The sequence below is a fragment of the Oncorhynchus kisutch genome, linkage group LG21 (genome assembly GCF_002021735.2).
Source record: "Oncorhynchus kisutch isolate 150728-3 linkage group LG21, Okis_V2, whole genome shotgun sequence".
NCBI classification, from domain to species: Eukaryota; Metazoa; Chordata; class Actinopteri; order Salmoniformes; family Salmonidae; genus Oncorhynchus; species Oncorhynchus kisutch.
The window spans coordinates 42,690,650-42,710,184 of record NC_034194.2 but is presented as its reverse complement, the minus strand read 5'-3'; the positions used below and the strand labels follow the sequence as shown (position 1 = coordinate 42,710,184).

The window sequence follows — 19,535 nt, the reverse complement described above, 5'->3', positions numbered from 1 at the left end:
ACTGCCATGTTATCCTGATCCAACCCTCCCCAGTAATATACTGTCGTGTTATCCTGATCCTAGCCCTCCCCAGTAATATACTGCCATGTTAACCTGATCCTAGTCCTCCCCAGTAATATACTGCCATGTTAACCTGATCCTAGTCCTCCCCAGTAATATACTGCCATGTTAACCTGATCCTAGCCCCCCCCAGTAATATACTGCCATGTTAACCTGATCCAACCCCCTCCCAGTAATATACTGCCATGTTAACCTGATCCTAGTCCTCCCCAGTAATATACTGCCATGTTAACCTGATCCTAGTCCTCCCCAGTAATATACTGCCATGTTAACCTGATCCTAGCCCCCCCCAGTAATATACTGCCATGTTAACCTGATCTAACCCCCTCCCAGTAATATACTGCCATGTTAACCTGATCCAACCCTCCCAGTAATATACTGCCATGTTAACCTGATCCTAGCCCTCCCCGAGTAATATACTGCCATGTTAACCTGATCCTAGCCCCCCCAGTAATATACTGCCATGTTAACCTGATCCTAGTCCTCCCCAGTAATATACTGCCATGTTAACCTGATCCAACCCTCCCAGTAATATACTAGCCCTCCGTATAGCTTCCTCCTCATCTAAATTAATTATAGTTTCAAGGCCAAACGTGTCAGATTAAAACTCAAGATTATTTAATGACTGTTCCACTTTCTCAAGCTCTGCTGTGAGATCGTGATCAGTTATTGAAATTAAAAAGGTGTTTGTGTGTGTGTGTGTGTGTGTGTGTGTGTGTGTGTGTGTGTGAGAATGGAGGAAGATGTAATGATAGACTTATTCACATTATGTCTCTAGCTACAGCTATTAGTGGCATGTATTAAAGCCGTGATCAGGGGATTTGTAGCGCTTGAGGGGAGGAGATCAATTAGACTGCCGTGTAAGAGATGGTTCCTGGAGGATCGTAAGTCTTTACTAAAAAAATGGCTTCTAATATGTCTCCGGAGTCCTGTTGTGTGTAAATAAACAATTTGTGAAGTGTTGATGAGGTTCCCGTCATATTTAAATGTAAAATGTGGCCTTAACACAGATGATATACAGTGTTTTGGAGGGAGCTAAATCACATAGCAAAGTGTTTGTTTCTTGGGCTTCAGGAATGTGACTGATCAAAGTGCCTCAGGCCTTCAAAAATAAATGATTGAACTGATTGAAAATAAAGGGATATCGGTGAACAAATGCCTTGGTCAAGGCTACGATGGCTCCTGTGCAATGAGTAGAGTTTACTCAGATGCTTTTTTTAAAGCGCATGTCAGACCGAGAGCATAATGCTTCGTTCTTAGGTAGTTCTTTATGAGTTTTTTGATATCTCCTCAGAAGCTACAGTTACCGGGATGGTTATTAAAAACAGCTTGGTTGTTGTAGCAACATCAGGGAACCTGGGAAGAAGGGAGTTGTGCTTCGAATTCAGCAGTTCAACAAATAATGGAAGGAGATGAACTGTACAGGAAGCTCTGGGGACAGGTCGTCTGGATACTGGACAGACACGGTACAGGAAGCTCTGGGGACAGGTCGTCTGGATACTGGACAGACACGGTACAGGAAGCTCTGGGGACAGGTCGTCTGGATACTGGACAGACACGGTACAGGAAGCTCTGGGGACAAGTCGTCTGCATACTGGACAGACACGGTACAGGAAGCTCTGGGGACAGGTCGTCTGGATACTGGACAGACACGGTACAGGAAGCTCTGGGGACAGGTCGTCTGGATACTGGACAGACACGGTACAGGAAGCTCTGGGGACAGGTCGTCTGGATACTGGACAGACACGGTACAGAAAGCTCTGGGGACAGGTCGTCTGGATACTGGACAGACACGGTACAGAAAGCTCTGGGGACAGGTCATCTGGATACTGGACAGACACGGTACAGGAAGAGATGAACTGTACAGGAAGCTCTGGGGACAAGTCGTCTGGATACTGGACAGACAATACATTGGCGAATGCAAACAGATCATCATCTTTTGTGGACAACAGTTCTTGACAGTTCAAACAAACAAAAAAAGCAGTTTGCGATTTTCTTCTTCTTCTTCTTATTTCTTCATACTGGTGAACCAGTGTTTGGGTTGTCAACCAATGTCACAGTATAATTTTAGATCGTCCCCTCGCCCAAACCCTGGCGCGAACCAGGGACCCTCTGCACACATCAACAACAGTCACCCACGAAGCATCGTTACCCATCGCTCTACAAAAGCCGTGGCCCTTGCAGAGCAAGGGGAACCACTACCTCAAGGTCTCAGAGCAAGTGACGTCACCGATTGAAACGCAATTTAGCGAGCACCACCGCTAACTAGCTAGCTATTTCACATCCGTTACACTCACCCCCCTTTTGACCTCCTCCTTTTCCACAGCAACCAGTGATCCGGGCCAACCACATCAATGTAACAGTATAACTTTAGACCGTCCCCTCGCCCATACCCGGGCGCGAACCAAGGACCCTCTGCACACATTAACAACAGTCACCCACGAAGCATCGTTACCCAGCGCTCCACAAAAGCCGCGGCAATATCAACAGTCCCTTATCTCTGGTATATCTTTGCACGCATCATTCAAGACTTAATTTAAATTGTGTGCAATGGACACATAATTCATAATGTCTCAGAAGGACTTCAGAACACCAGGGGAGTCTCTCAAGCTTAATTTAATTTAATTTACCTTCATTTTACAGGCCATTTGTGCATGCTATTAGCCAGAACACCTGCTGAGTTCAACTATAAATAGTGGTTAAATGTATCCTCCAGCCGACTACTTTTCATTTCATTGTCAGGCTATGTGTAATTTTCATAAATTGCAGTTAAATATCAGCTAGATACTATATGTAGAACTATAGATGGTTGGCTGCACTGCATGAAGAAACATTCCCTACTAAGCTAGTGTTTTGAGGACTGACTGTATAATTTGGCATTAATAGACTGGTTTTACGCACAACAATTTTCTTTCCAAGCTGGGAGAGAGCGCTAGAATGGATAATGTCATGCAGGTTCTGGTAGGCTATACATTAGTATTTTTTTAATCAATTCATTTCTATGCTGTTGTATCATGTCCACTGGGCCCGAGTCGGACCAGGAGGAGGAAGACGACCTGTGCCGGGAAACGAGCCATCGTCAGAGGAGGACCTCAGACACCCCTTTATGGACATGGAGACCCTAGATGGGCCATCCGACATGAAAATCCTCAAGGGCCAGTTTGAGACGGCCCAGTTAAAGACCCCAACCTCCAGAACGCGAGGGGCCAGGTGATCGTGGTGGACATGATTGCGCTGTTACCTGGGGTAAGTGAGTGGCACTACCCACACTTCGCCATCAAGCATAATTTACTGTATAAGGTTGTAAACCGCAATTGGGAGACAAAATAATTGTTACTCCTACCCACCCAGTATGTTAGTACTGTCTTGCAGCTCGCCCACACCCATCTGCTCTGGGCATACCTAGGGATGGAGAAAACCAGGGAATGGATTGGGAATCGGTTCCTCTGGCCCGGAGTCAAGTGCACCATGGAGGACTAGTGCCTTACCTGCCCGGAGTGCCAGATCACAGCCCCGAGGGCACATTATAGAGACCCTTTGGTTCCCCTGCCCATGATAGGGATGCCGTTTAAGCAGGTGGCGATGGATCTGGTGGGTCCATTGGTGAAGACAGCGAAGGGACACCAAATACACCAATGTTACGCACGGCCGCAGCGAAAAGTATCGTGTATGAGTGCTTCCATTTATTGAGTCGGGTGGGTATCCCACGGGAAATCCTGACGGACCAGGGCACCGCATTCATTTCTCGTGTAATGAAACATGTCTGCAATCTTATACAAATCAAACAGGTGAGGATCAGCGTGTACCATCCACAAATGGAGGGGCTAGTCGAACGCTTCAATAAGAACCTAAAGCAGATGCTGAAGAAGGTCATCGAGTGAGATGGGAGGAACTGGGATCAGCTGCTGCCCCAATTGATGTTCTCGGTGCGCGAGGTACCCCAAGCGTCCACTGGGTTCTCCACCTTTGAGCACCTATATGGCCGTCGGTCCCCCGGACTGCTGGACCTAGCCAAGGAGGTCTGGGAGGACCAACCGACCCCCTTTCTCGTCATGGTGAAACATGTGGAGGAGATGAGGGAGAGGATTGAATGCGATTTGGCCAGTGGTGAGGGAGCACATGGCCCAGGCGCAACGTGCTCAGGAGCGAGTATACACCCGGGGGGCCCAACCACGAGAGTTCCACCCAGGTGAGAAGGCCTTGGTGCTGATCCCCCAAACAGAGAGCAAATTCCTGGCTACGTGGCAAGGGCCCTATGACATCGTCAAGGGGGTAGGCGACGCCAATTATAAGGTCTGCCAGCCCCTCCAGCTTTACCATGTGAACCTACTGAAGAGATGGCATACACAAGAGGCGCTGTGTGCAGCATGAACCCGGCCACAGCAGAACCCGCCCCCCATCGAAGTTTCCATGGGGGAAGATCTCAGCCGGACCCAATGACAAGCGCTCCGAGATTTGGTCCATCAGAATACGGCCGTGTTCGCCGGGGCGCACGGATCTCGTGGAACATCATACCCACACACGTCTGGGAGAAAAAGTGCGTAAATGGCCATACGGGATACCAGAAGCCCGGAGGTCAGCGGCCCAGCGGTAAATGACGGCTAGAGATTGGGGTACTGGAGGAGTCCCACAGTGAGTGGTCTATCCCTATAGTGCTGGTACCAAAACCGGACGGAACTGTCCACTTCTGAAATGACTTCTGGGGGCTGAACGAGGTTGATAAATTCAATACCCCAGGTGGATGAACTGATCGACTGCTTGGGGAAGGCGAGATAGGTCAGCATCCTGGACCTGACGAAGGGGTACTGGCAGGTGGCGCTGGCTTTCTCCACCCCGGGGGGGGGGTATACTACTACCGCGTTCTTCCTCTCGTGCTCCACGGGGCCTCCATCGACCTTCCAGTGACTCATTTACAGTGTCCTGCGCCCACACCGTGAGTATGCTGCTGCATATTTGGATGATATAATCGTGCACAGTGACAGTTCGGAGTCGCATCTCTGTAGGCTACAGGCGGTGGTGGAAGCACCAAGCGATGCGGGGCTGACCTCGAAACCCCACAAGTGCAAGCTGGGCTACGTCGGGGTAGAGTACCTGGGCTATAGAATCGGGAAACGTGAAGCCCCAAGAAGAAGAAAAAATTGACGTCATCAGGGAATGGCCGGTCCCCCAAACCAAGAAGCAGGTGAAGTCGTTCCTGGGGTTATCAGGCTACTACAGTCGATTTGTACCTAACTTTGCCACAATAGTTTCTCCTCTCACAGACTTGACAAAGGCACGCTTACCCCAGATGGTACGATGGATGGAGGACACAGAGGTGGCGTTACAGGCCCTGATCGACGCGCTATGTTCACATCTGGTACTCATTACCCTGGACTTCTCAAATCACCTCTTGGAGCAGACAGATGCGTCTGACACAGAGGTGGAGTTACAGGCCCTGATCGACGCGCTATGTTCACATCTGGTACTCATTACCCTGGACTTCTCACCTCTTGGAGCAGACAGATGCGTCTGACACAGAGGTGGAGTTACAGGCCCTGATCGACGCGCTATGTTCACATCTGGTACTCATTACCCTGGACTTCTCACCTCTTGGAGCAGACAGATGCGTCTGACACAGAGGTGGAGTTACAGGCCCTGATCGACGCGCTATGTTCACATCTGGTACTCATTACCCTGGACTTCTCACCTCTTGGAGCAGACAGATGCGTCTGACACAGAGGTGGAGTTACAGGCCCTGATCGACGCGCTATGTTCACATCTGGTACTCATTACCCTGGACTTCTCAAATCACCTCTTGGAGCAGACAGATGCGTCTGACAGAGGTACTGGCAGGTGGCGCTGGCTTTCACCACCCCGGGGGGGGACTATACTACTACCGCGTTCTTCCTCTCGTGCTCCACGGGGCCAACAGATGCGTCTGACACAGAGGTGGGACCGTCTCGTCCCAAGAGCAGGAAAGGTGAGGAACACCCAATCATGTATGTCAGCAGGAAGCTCCTCCCAAGGTAGAAGAAATACTTCATTGTCAAGAAGGACTGCCTCGCCATGAAGTGGGCACTGCACACCCTCAATTATTACCTCCTCAGGAAGAAGTTCACCCTGATCACTGACCATGCCCTCCTCGTGTGGATGGCACGAGGTACGGACACAAATGACCACATCACCTTCTGGTTCCTGATGCCCTCTCCAGGAGGGATGCAAACCTATCCCAGAGTACGCTTCCCTCCCGGTCAGGGTGGTATCCCGGGAGGTCTACCCTGGTGGTTGGTGATAAAGGAGAGGGACGTGCCGCAACGTTTTCTCCCTCTGCTGGGAGTTCCCGGGCTGGGCAACCTGACACTGATGGCACCAATTAGGGGAGAGTGCCAACCAGCCGTGCAACCCACATAAATGGAGCACCGTGGCACACTGCGGGGGAGAAAAAGAGAGAGGCAATGAGTGATTCTACAGAGGGGAACGAGCTCCCGAGGAAACAGTGTCACGTCCTGACCTTAGTTCCTTTTTTATGTCTCTGTTTTAGTTTGGGTAGGGCGTGAGTTGGGGTGGGCATTCTATGTTGTGTTTTCTAGGTTTTCTATTTCTATGTGTTTGGCCTGGTATGGTTCCCAATCAGAGGCAGCTGTTTATCGTTGTCTCTGATTGACAACCATACTTAGGCAGCCTGGTTTTCCACTATGATTTGTGGGTAGTTGTTTTCTGTGTCTGTGTTTTACCATACAGAACTGTTTCAGTTTTCATTTATTTCTCTTGTTCTTTTGTTTTCAGTGTTCAGTTTAATAAATATATTATGGACATTTACCACGCTGCGCATTGGTCTGATATGTCCTACTCCTCCTCAGAAGAGGAGGAAAACCGTTACACACAGAGCCGAATATGAGCAGGCCCGAGCCAACCCTAACTTTTTTTTTTTTTTTCTTGCCTTGTAAAGTCATGATTTCTGACTAGAACCTCCCTGTCTCTGTGTCCATCTCTGTGTGCTCAACCCAACAACCAACAGTTTACAACAACTGATTATTAAGGCAGTTTGGGTCGAAGATTTGATGATGAAGTTCCTCTCTTGGATATTAACCACATATATGAATCTCTATCGCTCTCTGGGGCTAGGCCTTAGCTTCTCGTCCTTTATATGAATCTTTCTCTATCTCTATCTGGGGCTAGGCCTTGGCTTCTCATCCTTTATATGAATCTTTCTCTATCTCTCTCTGGAGCTAGGCCTTAGCTTCTCTTCCTTTATATGAATCTCTATCTCTCTCTGGAGCTAGGCCTTAGCTTCTCGTCCTTTATATGAATCTCTATCTCTCTCTGGGGCTAGGCCTTAGCTTCTCGTCCTTTATATGAATCTCTATCTCTCTCTGGGGCTAGGCCTTAGCTTCTCGTCCTTTATATGAATCTCTATCTCTCTCTGGAGCTAGGCCTTAGCTTCTCGTCCTTTATATGAATCTTTCTCTATCTCTCTCTGGAGCAAGGCCTTAGCTTCTCGTCCTTTATATGAATCTTTCTCTATCTCTCTCTGGAGCTAGGCCTTAGCTTCTCGTCCTTTATATGAATCTTTCTCTATCTCTCTCTGGAGCTAGGCCTTGGCTTCTCGTCCTTTATATGAATCTTTCTCTATCTCTCTCTGGAGCTAGGCCTTGGCTTCTCATCCTTTATATGAATCTTTCTCTATCTCTCTCTGGAGCTAGGCCTTGGCTTCTCGTCCTTTATATGAATCTTTCTCTATCTCTATCTCTATCTCTCTCTGGAGCTAGGCCTTGGCTTCTCGTCCTTTATATGAATCTCTATCTCTCTCTGGAGCTAGGCCTTAGCTTCTCGTCCTTTATATGAATCTTTCTCTATCTCTCTCTGGAGCTAGGCCTTAGCTTCTCATCCTTTATATGAATCTTTCTCTATCTCTCTCTGGAGCTAGGCCTTAGCTTCTCTTCCTTTATATGAATCTTTCTCTATCTCTCTCTGGAGCTAGGCCTTAGCTTCTCTTCCTTTATATGAATCTTTCTCTATCTCTCTCTGGAGCTAGGCCTTGGCTTCTCATCCTTTATATGAATCTCTATCTCTCTCTGGAGCTAGGCCTTGGCTTCTCGTCCTTTATATGAATCTTTCTCTATCTCTATCTCTATCTCTCTCTGGAGCTAGGCCTTAGCTTCTCGTCCTTTATATGAATCTTTCTCTATCTCTATCTCTATCTCTCTTTGGAGCTAGGCCTTAGCTTCTCGTCCTTTATATGAATCTTTCTCTATCTCTCTCTGGAGCTAGGCCTTGGCTTCTCGTCCTTTATATGAATCTTTCTCTATCTCTCTCTGGAGCTAGGCCTTGGCTTCTCATCCTTTATATGAATCTTTCTCTATCTCTCTCTGGAGCTAGGCCTTGGCTTCTCGTCCTTTATATGAATCTTTCTCTATCTCTATCTCTATCTCTCTCTGGAGCTAGGCCTTGGCTTCTCGTCCTTTATATGAATCTCTATCTCTCTCTGGAGCTAGGCCTTAGCTTCTCGTCCTTTATATGAATCTTTCTCTATCTCTATCTCTATCTCTCTTTGGAGCTAGGCCTTAGCTTCTCGTCCTTTATATGAATCTTTCTCTATCTCTCTCTGGAGCTAGGCCTTGGCTTCTCGTCCTTTATATGAATCTTTCTCTATCTCTCTCTGGAGCTAGGCCTTGGCTTCTCATCCTTTATATGAATCTTTCTCTATCTCTCTCTGGAGCTAGGCCTTGGCTTCTCGTCCTTTATATGAATCTTTCTCTATCTCTATCTCTATCTCTCTCTGGAGCTAGGCCTTGGCTTCTCGTCCTTTATATGAATCTCTATCTCTCTCTGGAGCTAGGCCTTAGCTTCTCGTCCTTTATATGAATCTTTCTCTATCTCTCTCTGGAGCTAGGCCTTAGCTTCTCATCCTTTATATGAATCTTTCTCTATCTCTCTCTGGAGCTAGGCCTTAGCTTCTCTTCCTTTATATGAATCTTTCTCTATCTCTCTCTGGAGCTAGGCCTTAGCTTCTCTTCCTTTATATGAATCTTTCTCTATCTCTCTCTGGAGCTAGGCCTTGGCTTCTCATCCTTTATATGAATCTCTATCTCTCTCTGGAGCTAGGCCTTGGCTTCTCGTCCTTTATATGAATCTTTCTCTATCTCTATCTCTATCTCTCTCTGGAGCTAGGCCTTAGCTTCTCGTCCTTTATATGAATCTTTCTCTATCTCTATCTCTATCTCTCTTTGGAGCTAGGCCTTAGCTTCTCGTCCTTTATATGAATCTTTCTCTATCTCTATCTCTATCTCTCTCTGGAGCAAGGCCTTAGCTTCTCTTCCTTTATATGAATCTATCTCTATCTCTCTCTGGAGCTAGGCCTTGGCTTCTCTTCCTTTATATGAATCTTTCTCTATCTCTCTCTGGAGCTAGGCCTTAGCTTCTCATCCTTTATATGAATCTCTATCTCTCTCTGGAGCTAGGCCTTAGCTTCTCGTCCTTTATATGAATCTCTATCTCTCTCTGGAGCTAGGCCTTGGCTTCTCATCCTTTATATGAATCTCTATCTCTCTCTGGAGCTAGGCCTTGGCTTCTCTTCCTTTTTAGATTAATTTCATATTAATATCATCCAGTGGCCTCCTTAGTCTATAGGTCTATGCATGCAATGCCCTGATACATTTAGTGCTCAAATCTCTTGACAGCTGAACCGTGACAATTATTATTGTTTTCGGAATGGAAAAAAAAAACAATAAAAACAATTAGCTATAAAGTTGTGCATATGCTACACATCGAAACACAAGGAATAGTGTTTTGTAATTTTTTTATAGGCTGTTTTTAAGGAGACATAAATGTTGCTCATTTGGCCGACATCCCCGCTCAGCCATGTCATAAGGCCTACTCTACACCACCAGGTGCTCAGCCATGTCATAAGGCCTACTCTACACCACCAGGCGCTCAGCCATGTCATAAGGCCTACTCTACACCACCAGGCGCTCAGCCATGTCATAAGGCCTACTCTACACCACCAGGCGCTCAGCCATGTCATAAGGCCTACTCTACACCACCAGGCGCTCAGCCATGTCATAAGGCCTACTCTACACCACCAGGCGCTCAGCCATGTCATAAGGCCTACTCTACACCACCAGGCGCTCAGCCATGTCATAAGGCCTACTCTACACCACCAGGCGCTCAGCCATGTCATAAGGCCTACTCTACACCACCAGGTGCTCAGCCATGTCATAAGGCCTACTCTACACCACCAGGCGCTCAGCCATGTCATAAGGCCTACTCTACACCACCAGGTGCTCAGCCATGTCATAAGGCCTACTCTACACCACCAGGCGCTCAGCCATGTCATAAGGCCTACTCTACACCACCAGGCGCTCAGCCATGTCATAAGGCCTACTCTACACCACCAGGCGCTCAGCCATGTCATAAGGCCTACTCTACACCACCAGGCGCTCAGCCATGTCATAAGGCCTACTCTACACCACCAGGCGCTCAGCCATGTCATAAGGCCTACTCTACACCACCAGGCGCTCAGCCATGTCATAAGGCCTACTCTACACCACCAGGTGCTCAGCCATGTCATAAGGCCTACTCTACACCACCAGGCGCTCAGCCATGTCATAAGGCCTACTCTACACCACCAGGCGCTCAGCCATGTCATAAGGCCTATTCTACACCACCAGGCACTCAGCCATGTCATAAGGCCTACTCTACACCACCAGGCGCTCAGCCATGTCATAAGGCCTACTCTACACCACCAGGCGCTCAGCCATGTCATAAGGCCTACTCTACACCACCAGGTGCTCAGCCATGTCATAAGGCCTACTCTACACCACCAGGCGCTCAGCCATTTCATAAGGCCTATTCTACACCACCAGGTGCTCAGCCATGTCATAAGGCCTACTCTACACCACCAGGTGCTCAGCCATGTCATAAGGCCTACTCTACACCACCAGGTGCTCAGCCATGTTATAAGGCCTACTCTACACCACCAGGCGCTCAGCCATGTCATAAGGCCTACTCTACACCACCAGGCGCTCAGCCATGTCATAAGGCCTACTCTACACCACCAGGCGCTCAGCCATGTCATAAGGCCTACTCTACACCACCAGGCGCTCAGCCATGTCATAAGGCTTACTCTACACCACCAGGCGCTCAGCCATGTCATAAGGCCTAATCTACACCACCAGGTGCTCAGCCATGTCATAAGGCCTAATCTACACCACCAGGTGCTCAGCCATGTCATAAGGCCTAATCTACACCACCAGGTGCTCAGCCATGTCATAAGGCCTAATCTACACCACCAGGTGCTCAGCCATGTCATAAGGCTTACTCTACACCACCAGGTGCTCAGCCATGTCATAAGGCCTACTCTACACCACCAGGCGCTCAGCCATGTCATAAGGCCTAATCTACACCACCAGGCGCTCAGCCATGTCATAAGGCTTACTCTACACCACCAGGCGCTCAGCCATGTCATAAGGCCTAATCTACACCACCAGGTGCTCAGCCATGTATTGAACACTGCTGTCTTGTTTTGTTGCCAACAGTGATTGAGTTTTATATAATTAGCCTACATTATGACTATCCATTAGGAATAGTAGATATCTTACATGAGTCTGTAAATGCAACGACAGATACACCTTTATAATAAAGTATTCCATGTATTTTTTTAGCTTCACCAAACCTGGAAACTCACATGTCGCCTATGGAAGAGGGACAGAGATGGGGAGACCCGACTCAACTCAAAACGAAACTGTCTATCGTACAGCAGAGCGTGTCCAACGACAGAACGGTCACAGCTGAATAGACAAGAGCCTATCGTGAACGTACCGCTTGCAAAACAGATGTGTTTTTTCTTCTCTCCCTTACCCCAATACCATGATCATTTTACAACAATAAAAACGTTCAGTTTCACCATCTCACCACCAGGTGGTGCTGCGGCACCACTACTCCCCGTGGCTATGACTGTGCATGCCCACAGCAACCTGCACGAACTGACAATGCCAATCGAGCTAACAACCAGAGGGCATGCCTGGCAACTATGCCAATGATATACGGGTATTCGGCTATTGACTCGTACGTACGACTGCAGCACAGCCGTGCTACAGGACCCCGACTCACGTGTACAATTACTTCAGTAACCTATTTTCTGCTCTGTTGTGTTCTGCTCTCCTCCCTCCAGTGCGGACGGTGAGTTCGCCGTAACCCACATGACCAAGGCCCACCTGTTCCACAATGGGAAGGTGCGCTGGGTTCCCCCGGCCATCTATAAGTCTTCCTGCTCTATAGACGTTACCTTCTTCCCTTTCGACCAGCAGAATTGTAAGATGAAGTTTGGTTCCTGGACTTACGACAAGGCTAAGATTGACCTGGAACGAATCGAGGTATGGAGTTTTATTTTGTTATTATCATATTATATATATATATATTTAAACCTTTATTTAACCAGGAAGGGCTCATTGAGATTTGAAATCTCTTTTTCAAGAGCGCCCTGGCCAAGATAGGCAGCACCAAGTCATTACAAAAAAATTTGAGACAGACAACATGAAAAGCTACAAGTAATCTAGTAAAAACGATTGAATTCACAATAGTATAAAACAGCTAATTAAAAACATTGACAGGTCAGGGAATCAGCCTCAAAATCCTTCATCAGTGATTTAAAAACAACAATCGGGAGAAGTTCTTCCAGCTGAAAATTATTTTGTAAGGCGTTCCAAGACGATGGCGCAGAGGACATAAAAGCCCTTTTACCAAATTCAGTTTGGACATTTGGAACAGTTAGCAGGATAAAGTCCAGCGAACGAAGAGACGACCCACCACATTTCTGAACAATAAAAATGCCCAAATAAAAAGGTAGTAAACCCAAGCTGGCTTTGTAAATAAAAGTATACCAGTGCCTGAGCCTGCGAGAGACTAGAGAAGGCCAGCCAACCCTGGTCTACAAAGTGCAGTGGTGCGTAAGGGTTTTGCAGTTTAAAATAAATCTCAAAGTGCCATGGTAAAGGGTGTCAATTGATCTCAAACAATGAGCGGAAGCATTCATTTATAAAATATCCCCATAGTCTAGTAAAGGCATACATGTAGCTGATACTAGCCTCCTTCTGGCTTCAAAAGAAAAACAGGCCTTATTCCGAAAATAAAATCCCAATTTCAGCTTACATTTTTTTGTAAGTTGTTTAATATGCAATTTAAAAGAGAGGCCGTCATCAATTAAAATTCCAAGATATTTATATGAGGTTACAACCTCAATCTCCTTGCCCTGACAGGTAGTAATAGGTGAAAGGTTCAGAGGTCTATTTCTTGCATTAGAAAACACCATTAGTTTAGTTTTGTCAGTATTGAGGATAAGCTTCCATTGACACAAGGTATGTTGAACAGTATAAAAAGCAGTTTGCAAGTTCTGGAAAGCTTTTGTAAGAGACGAGGCACAACAGTAAATAACAGTATCATCAGCATAAAAGTGAAGTATGGACATTTTTGTCTAAATGATTTATTGCATCAGTCAGCCAGTCAGTCAGCCAGTCAGTCAGACAGCCAGTCAGACAGTCAGCCAGTCAGTCAGCCAGTCAGCCAGTCAGCCAGTCAGCCAGTCAGTCAGTCAGCCAGTCAGCCAGTCAGTCAGCCAGTCAGCCAGTCAGACAGCCAGTCAGTCAGACAGCCAGTCAGTCAGTCAGCCAGTCAGTCAGACAGTCAGTCAGTCAGACAGCCAGCCAGTCAGTCAGCCAATCAGTCAGCCAGTCAGACAGCCAGTCAGTCAGCCAGTCAGCCAGTCAGCCAGTCAGCCAGCCAGTCAGCCAGCCAGTCAGTCAGCCAGCCAGTCAGCCAGTCAGACAGCCAGTCAGCCAGCCAGTCAGCCAGTCAGACAGTCAGACAGCCAGTCAGTCAGCCAGTCAGACAGCCAGTCAGCCAGTCAGTCAGCCAGTCAGTCAGACAGCCAGTCAGTCAGCCAGTCAGCCAGCCAGTCAGCCAGTCAGTCAGTCAGTCAGTCAGTCAGTCAGTCAGTCAGTCAGTCAAACAATCACTCAAGGAGGTAATGTTATAAAAGTGTTGTACAAGGTGTGTATGATATGGGTAACGTATTGTCTCTGTGTCTATGTGTTTATGTTTTATACATTAGCACTAGCCTGGTCCCAGATCTGTTTGTGTTCTTGCTAACTCCATTGTTGTCATCGTCAAGCCCACTAGCCTGAATCCCAGATCTGTTTGTGTTCTTGCTAACTCCATTGTTGTCATTGTCAAGCCACACTGAGAGCCAATCAGAGCCAGCAGTGTGTGACAATTTTCCTTTAAGGGAGATGAAAGTGTATCTCTATCCCCTAGAATACAGTAGACCTGAACAACTATATCTACACAGTGCTTATGAAGCCTTTATAGAGTGGGACGGTTGATCTCTATCCCCTAGAACACTGTGGATCTGAACAACTACTGGGAGAGTGGAGAGTGGGCCATCATCAACGCAGTGGGAACATACAACACCAAGAAGTACGACTGCTGTCATGAGATCTACCCTGATATCACCTACTTCTTCATCATCAGACGGCTGCCTCTCTTCTACACCATCAACCTGATCATCCCCTGTCTGCTCATCTCCTGTCTCACTGTCTTAGTCTTCTATCTCCCCTCAGGTAGGTCCTAGTCTTCTATCTCCCCTCAGGTAGGTCCTAGTCTTCTATCTCCCCTCAGGTAGGTCCTAGTCTTCTATCTCCCCTCAGGTAGATTCCTAGTCTTCTATCTCCCCTCAGGTAGGTCCTAGTCTTCTATCTCCCCTCAGGTAGATTCCTAGTCTTCTATCTCCCCTCAGGTAGGTCCTAGTCTTCTATCTCCCCTCAGGTAGATTCCTAGTCTTCTATCTCCCCTCAGGTAGGTCCTAGTCTTCTATCTCCCCTCAGGTAGGTCCTAGTCTTCTATCTCCCCTCAGGTAGGTCCTAGTCTTCTATCTTCCCTCGGGTAGATTCCTAGTCTCCTATCTCCCCTCAGGTAGATTCCTAGTCTTCTATCTCCCCTCAGGTAGATTCCTAGTCTTCTATCTTCCCTCGGGTAGATTCCTAGTCTCCTATCTCCCCTCAGGTAGATTCCAGGTCTTCTATCTCCCCTCAGGTAGATTCCTAGTCTTCTATCTCCCCTCAGGTAGATTCCTAGTCTTCTATCTCCCCTCGGGTAGATTCCTAGTCTTCTATCTCCCCTCAGGTAGATTCCTAGTCTTCTATCTCCCCTCAGGTAGATTCCTAGTCTTCTATCTCCCCTCAGGTAGATTCCTAGTCTTCTATCTCCCCTCAGGTAGGTCCTAGTCTTCTATCTCTCCTCAGGTAAGTAGGCTAACAGAGGGAATCTCTGAATTTTTCTGAAAGTAACAGTGTGACACAGCTAGCTTGTTAAGGGTGACTCTAGTAGCATTTCAGTCAGTGACTTCACTCGCTCAGACCTTTTGAAGTAGTCGTTATTTCACTTGCTCTCCAAGATGCTTGGCTTTTGTGGACCGATAGGTAACGATGCTTCATGGGTGACTGTTGTCGATGTGTTCAGAGGGTCCCTGGTTCGAGCCTAGGTTGGGGCAAAGAGAGAGACGGGAGAAATACTGTTACTTGAACAATTCAGAATGTAGCCAACATCCCCATCTAGTGGAGGTTTTGGAACATTACAGGTTGTTACAACTAAGATTTTTGACATACATTTTATTTTATTTATTTTATTTTTATTTAACCAGGTAGGCTAGTTGAGAACACCTTTATTTAACCTGGTAGGCTAGTTGAGAACACCTTTATTTAACCAGGTAGGCTAGTTGAGAACACCTTTATTTAACCAGGTAGGCTAGTTGAGAACACCTTTATTTAACCAGGTAGGCTAGTTGAGAACACCTTTATTTAACCAGGTAGGCTAGTTGAGAACACCTTTATTTAACCAGGTAGGCTAGTTGAGAACAAGTTCTCATTTGCAACTGCGACCTGGCCAAGATAAAGCATAGCAGTGTGAGCAGACAACAAAGAGTTACACATGGAGTAAACAATTAACAAGTCAATAACACAGTAGAAAACAAAGGGGGAGTCTATATACAATGTGTGCAGAAGGCATGAGGAGGTAGGCAAATAATTACAATTTTGCAGATTAACACTGGAGTGATGAATGATCAGATGGTCATGTACAGGTAGCGATATTGGTGTGCAAAAGAGCAGAAAAGTAAATAAATAAAAACAGTATGGGGATGAGGTAGGTGAAAAAGGGTGGGCTATTTACCAATAGACTATGTACAGCTGCAGCGATCGGTTAGCTGCTCAGATAGCTGATGTTTGAAGTTGGTGAGGGAGATAAAAGTCTCCAACTTCAGCGATTTTTGCAATTCGTTCCAGTCACAGGCAGCAGAGTACTGGAATGAAAGGCGGCCAAATGAGGTGTTGGCTTTAGGGATGATCAGTGAGATACACCTGCTGGAGCGCGTGCTACGGATGGGTGTTGCCATCGTGACCAGTGAGCTGAGATAAGGCGGAGCTTTACCTAGCATGGACTTGTAGATGACCTGGAGCCAGTGGGTCTGGCGACGAATATGTAGCGAGGGCCAGCCGACTAGAGCATACAAGTCGCAGTGGTGGGTGGTATAAGGTGCTTTAGTGACAAAACGGATGGCACTGTGATAAACTGCATCCAGTTTGCTGAGTAGAGTGTTGGAAGCCATTTTGTAGATGACATCGCCGAAGTCGAGGATCGGTAGGATAGTCAGTTTTACTAGGGTAAGCTTGGCGGCATGAGTGAAGGAGGCTTTGTTGCGGAATAGAAAGCCGACTCTTGATTTGATTTTCGATTGGAGATGTTTGATATGAGTCTGGAAGGAGAGTTTGCAGTCGAGCCAGACACCTAGGTACTTATAGACGTCCACATATTCTAGGTCGGAACCATCCAGGGTGGTGATGCTAGTCGGGCATGCGGGTGCAGGCAGCGACCGGTTGAAAAGCATGCATTTGGTTTTACTAGCGTTTAAGAGCAGTTGGAGGCCACGGAAGGAGTGTTGTATGGCATTGAAGCTTGTTTGGAGGTTAGATAGCACAGTGTCCAAAGACGGGCCGAAAGTATATAGAATGGTGTCGTCTGCGTAGAGGTGGATCAGGGAATCGCCCGCAGCAAGAGCAACATCATTGATATACACAGAGAAAAGAGTCGGCCCGAGAATTGAACCCTGTGGCACCCCCATAGAGACTGCCAGAGGACCAGACAGTATGCCCTCCGATTTGACGCACTGAACTCTGTCTGCAAAGTAATTGGTGAACCAGGCAAGGCAGTCATCCGAAAAACCGAGGCTCCTGAGTCTGCCGATAAGAATATGGTGATTGACAGAGTCGAAAGCCTTGGCAAGGTCGATAAAGACGGCTGCACAGTACTGTCTTTTATCGATGGCGGTTATGATATCGTTGAGTACCTTGAGTGTGGCTGAGGTGCACCCATGACCGGCTCGGAAACCAGATTGCACAGCGGAGAAGGTACGGTGGGATTCGAGATGGTCAGTGACCTGTTTGTTGACTTGGCTTTCGAAGACCTTAGATAGGCAGGGCAGGATGGATATAGGTCTGTAACAGTTTGGGTCCAGGGTGTCTCCCCCTTTGAAGAGGGGGATGACTGCGGCAGCTTTCCAATCCTTGGGGATCTCAGACGATATGAAAGAGAGGTTGAACAGGCTGGTAATAGGGGTTGCGACAATGGTGGCAGATAGTTTCAGAAATAGAGGGTCCAGATTGTCAAGCCCAGCTGATTTGTACGGGTCCAGGTTTTGCAGCTCTTTCAGAACATCTGCTATCTGGATTTGGTTAAAGGAGAACCTGGAGAGGCTTGGGCGAGGAGCTGCGGGGGGGGCGGAGCTGTTGGCCGAGGTTGAAGTAGCCAGGCGGAAGGCATGGCCAGCCGTTGAGAAATGCTTATTGAAGTTTTCGATAATCATGGATTTATCAGTGGTGACCGTGTTACCTAGCCTCAGTGCAGTGGGCAGCTGGGAGGAGGTGCTCTTGTTCTCCATGGACTTCACGGTGTCCCAGAACTTTTTGGAGTTGGAGCTACAGGATGCAAACTTCTGCCTGAAGAAGCTGGCCTTAGCTTTCCTGACTGACTGCGTGTATTGGTTCCGGACTTCCCTGAACAGTTGCATATCACGGGGACTATTCGATGCTATTGCAGTCCGCCACAGGATGTTTTTGTGCTGGTCGAGGGCAGTCAGGTCTGGGGTGAACCAAGGGCTGTATCTGTTCTTAGTTCTGCATTTTTTGAACGGAGCATGCTTATCTAAAATGGTGAGGAAGTTACTTTTAAAGAATGACCAGGCATCCTCAACTGACGGGATGAGGTCAATGTCCTTCCAGGATACCCGGGCCAGGTCGATTAGAAAGGCCTGCTCACAGAAGTGTTTTAGGGAGCGTTTGACAGTGATGAGGGGTGGTCGTTTGACTGCGGCTCCGTAGCGGATACAGGCAATGAGGCAGTGATCGCTGAGATCCTGGTTGAAGACAGCGGAGGTGTATTTGGAGGGCCAGTTGGTCAGGATGACGTCTATGAGGGTGCCCTTGTTTACAGAGTTAGGGTTGTACCTGGTGGGTTCCTTGATGATTTGTGTGAGATTGAGGGCATCTAGCTTAGATTGTAGGACTGGCGGGGTGTTAAGCATATCCCAGTTTAGGTCACCTAACAGAACAAACTCTGAAGCTAGATGGGGGGCGATCAATTCACAAATGGTGTCCAGGGCACAGCTGGGAGCTGAGGGGGGTCGGTAGCAGGCGGCAACCGTGAGAGACTTATTTCTGGAGAGAGTAATTTTCTAAATTAGTAGTTCGAACTGTTTGGGTATGGACCTGGAAAGTATGACATTACTTTGCAGGCTATCTCTGCAGTAAACTGCAACTCCTCCCCCTTTGGCAGTTCTATCTTGACGGAAGATGTTATAGTTGGGTATGGAAATCTCTGAATTTTTGGTGGCCTTCCTGAGCCAGGATTCAGACACAGCAAGGACATCCGGGTTAGCAAAGTGTGCTAAAGCAGTGAGTAAAACAAACTTAGGGAGGAGGCTTCTGATGTTGACATGCATGAAACCAAGGCTTTTTCGATCACAGAAGTCAACAAATGAGGGTGCCTGGGGACATGCAGGGCCTGGGTTTACCTCCACATCACCCGCGGAACAGAGAAGGAGTAGTATGAGGGTGCGGCTAAAGGCTATCAAAACTGGTCGCCTAGAGCGTTGGGGACAGAGAATAAGAGGAGCAGGTTTCTGGGCATGGTAGAATATATTCAGGGCATAATGCGCAGATGGTCGGGTGCAGGTACAGCGGAGGTAAGCCCAGGCACTGGGTGATGATGAGAGAGGTTGTATCTCTGGACATGCTGGTAGTAATGGGTGAGGTCACCGCATGTGTGGGAGGTGGGACAAAGGAGTTATCAGGGGCATGAAGAGGGGCATGAAGAGTGGAACTAGGGGCTCCATTGTGAACTAAAACAATGATAACTAACCTGAACAACAGTATACAAGGCATATTGACATT

At 47.6% G+C, this 19,535-nt stretch overlaps 1 protein-coding gene across 2 annotated transcripts in view; it reads left to right on the top strand.

The window, feature by feature from the left end:
* chrna2b (cholinergic receptor, nicotinic, alpha 2b (neuronal)) overlaps positions 1–19,535 on the top strand; it is a 54,840-nt gene that overhangs the window by 16,097 nt on the left and 19,208 nt on the right. For both annotated transcript variants that reach the window (XM_031800340.1, XM_031800339.1), the window contains exons 5-6: positions 12,212–12,413; positions 14,432–14,654. In XM_031800340.1, the coding sequence (XP_031656200.1) occupies positions 12,212–12,413; positions 14,432–14,654 (425 nt within the window). The remainder of the gene's footprint in view (positions 1–12,211; positions 12,414–14,431; positions 14,655–19,535) is intronic.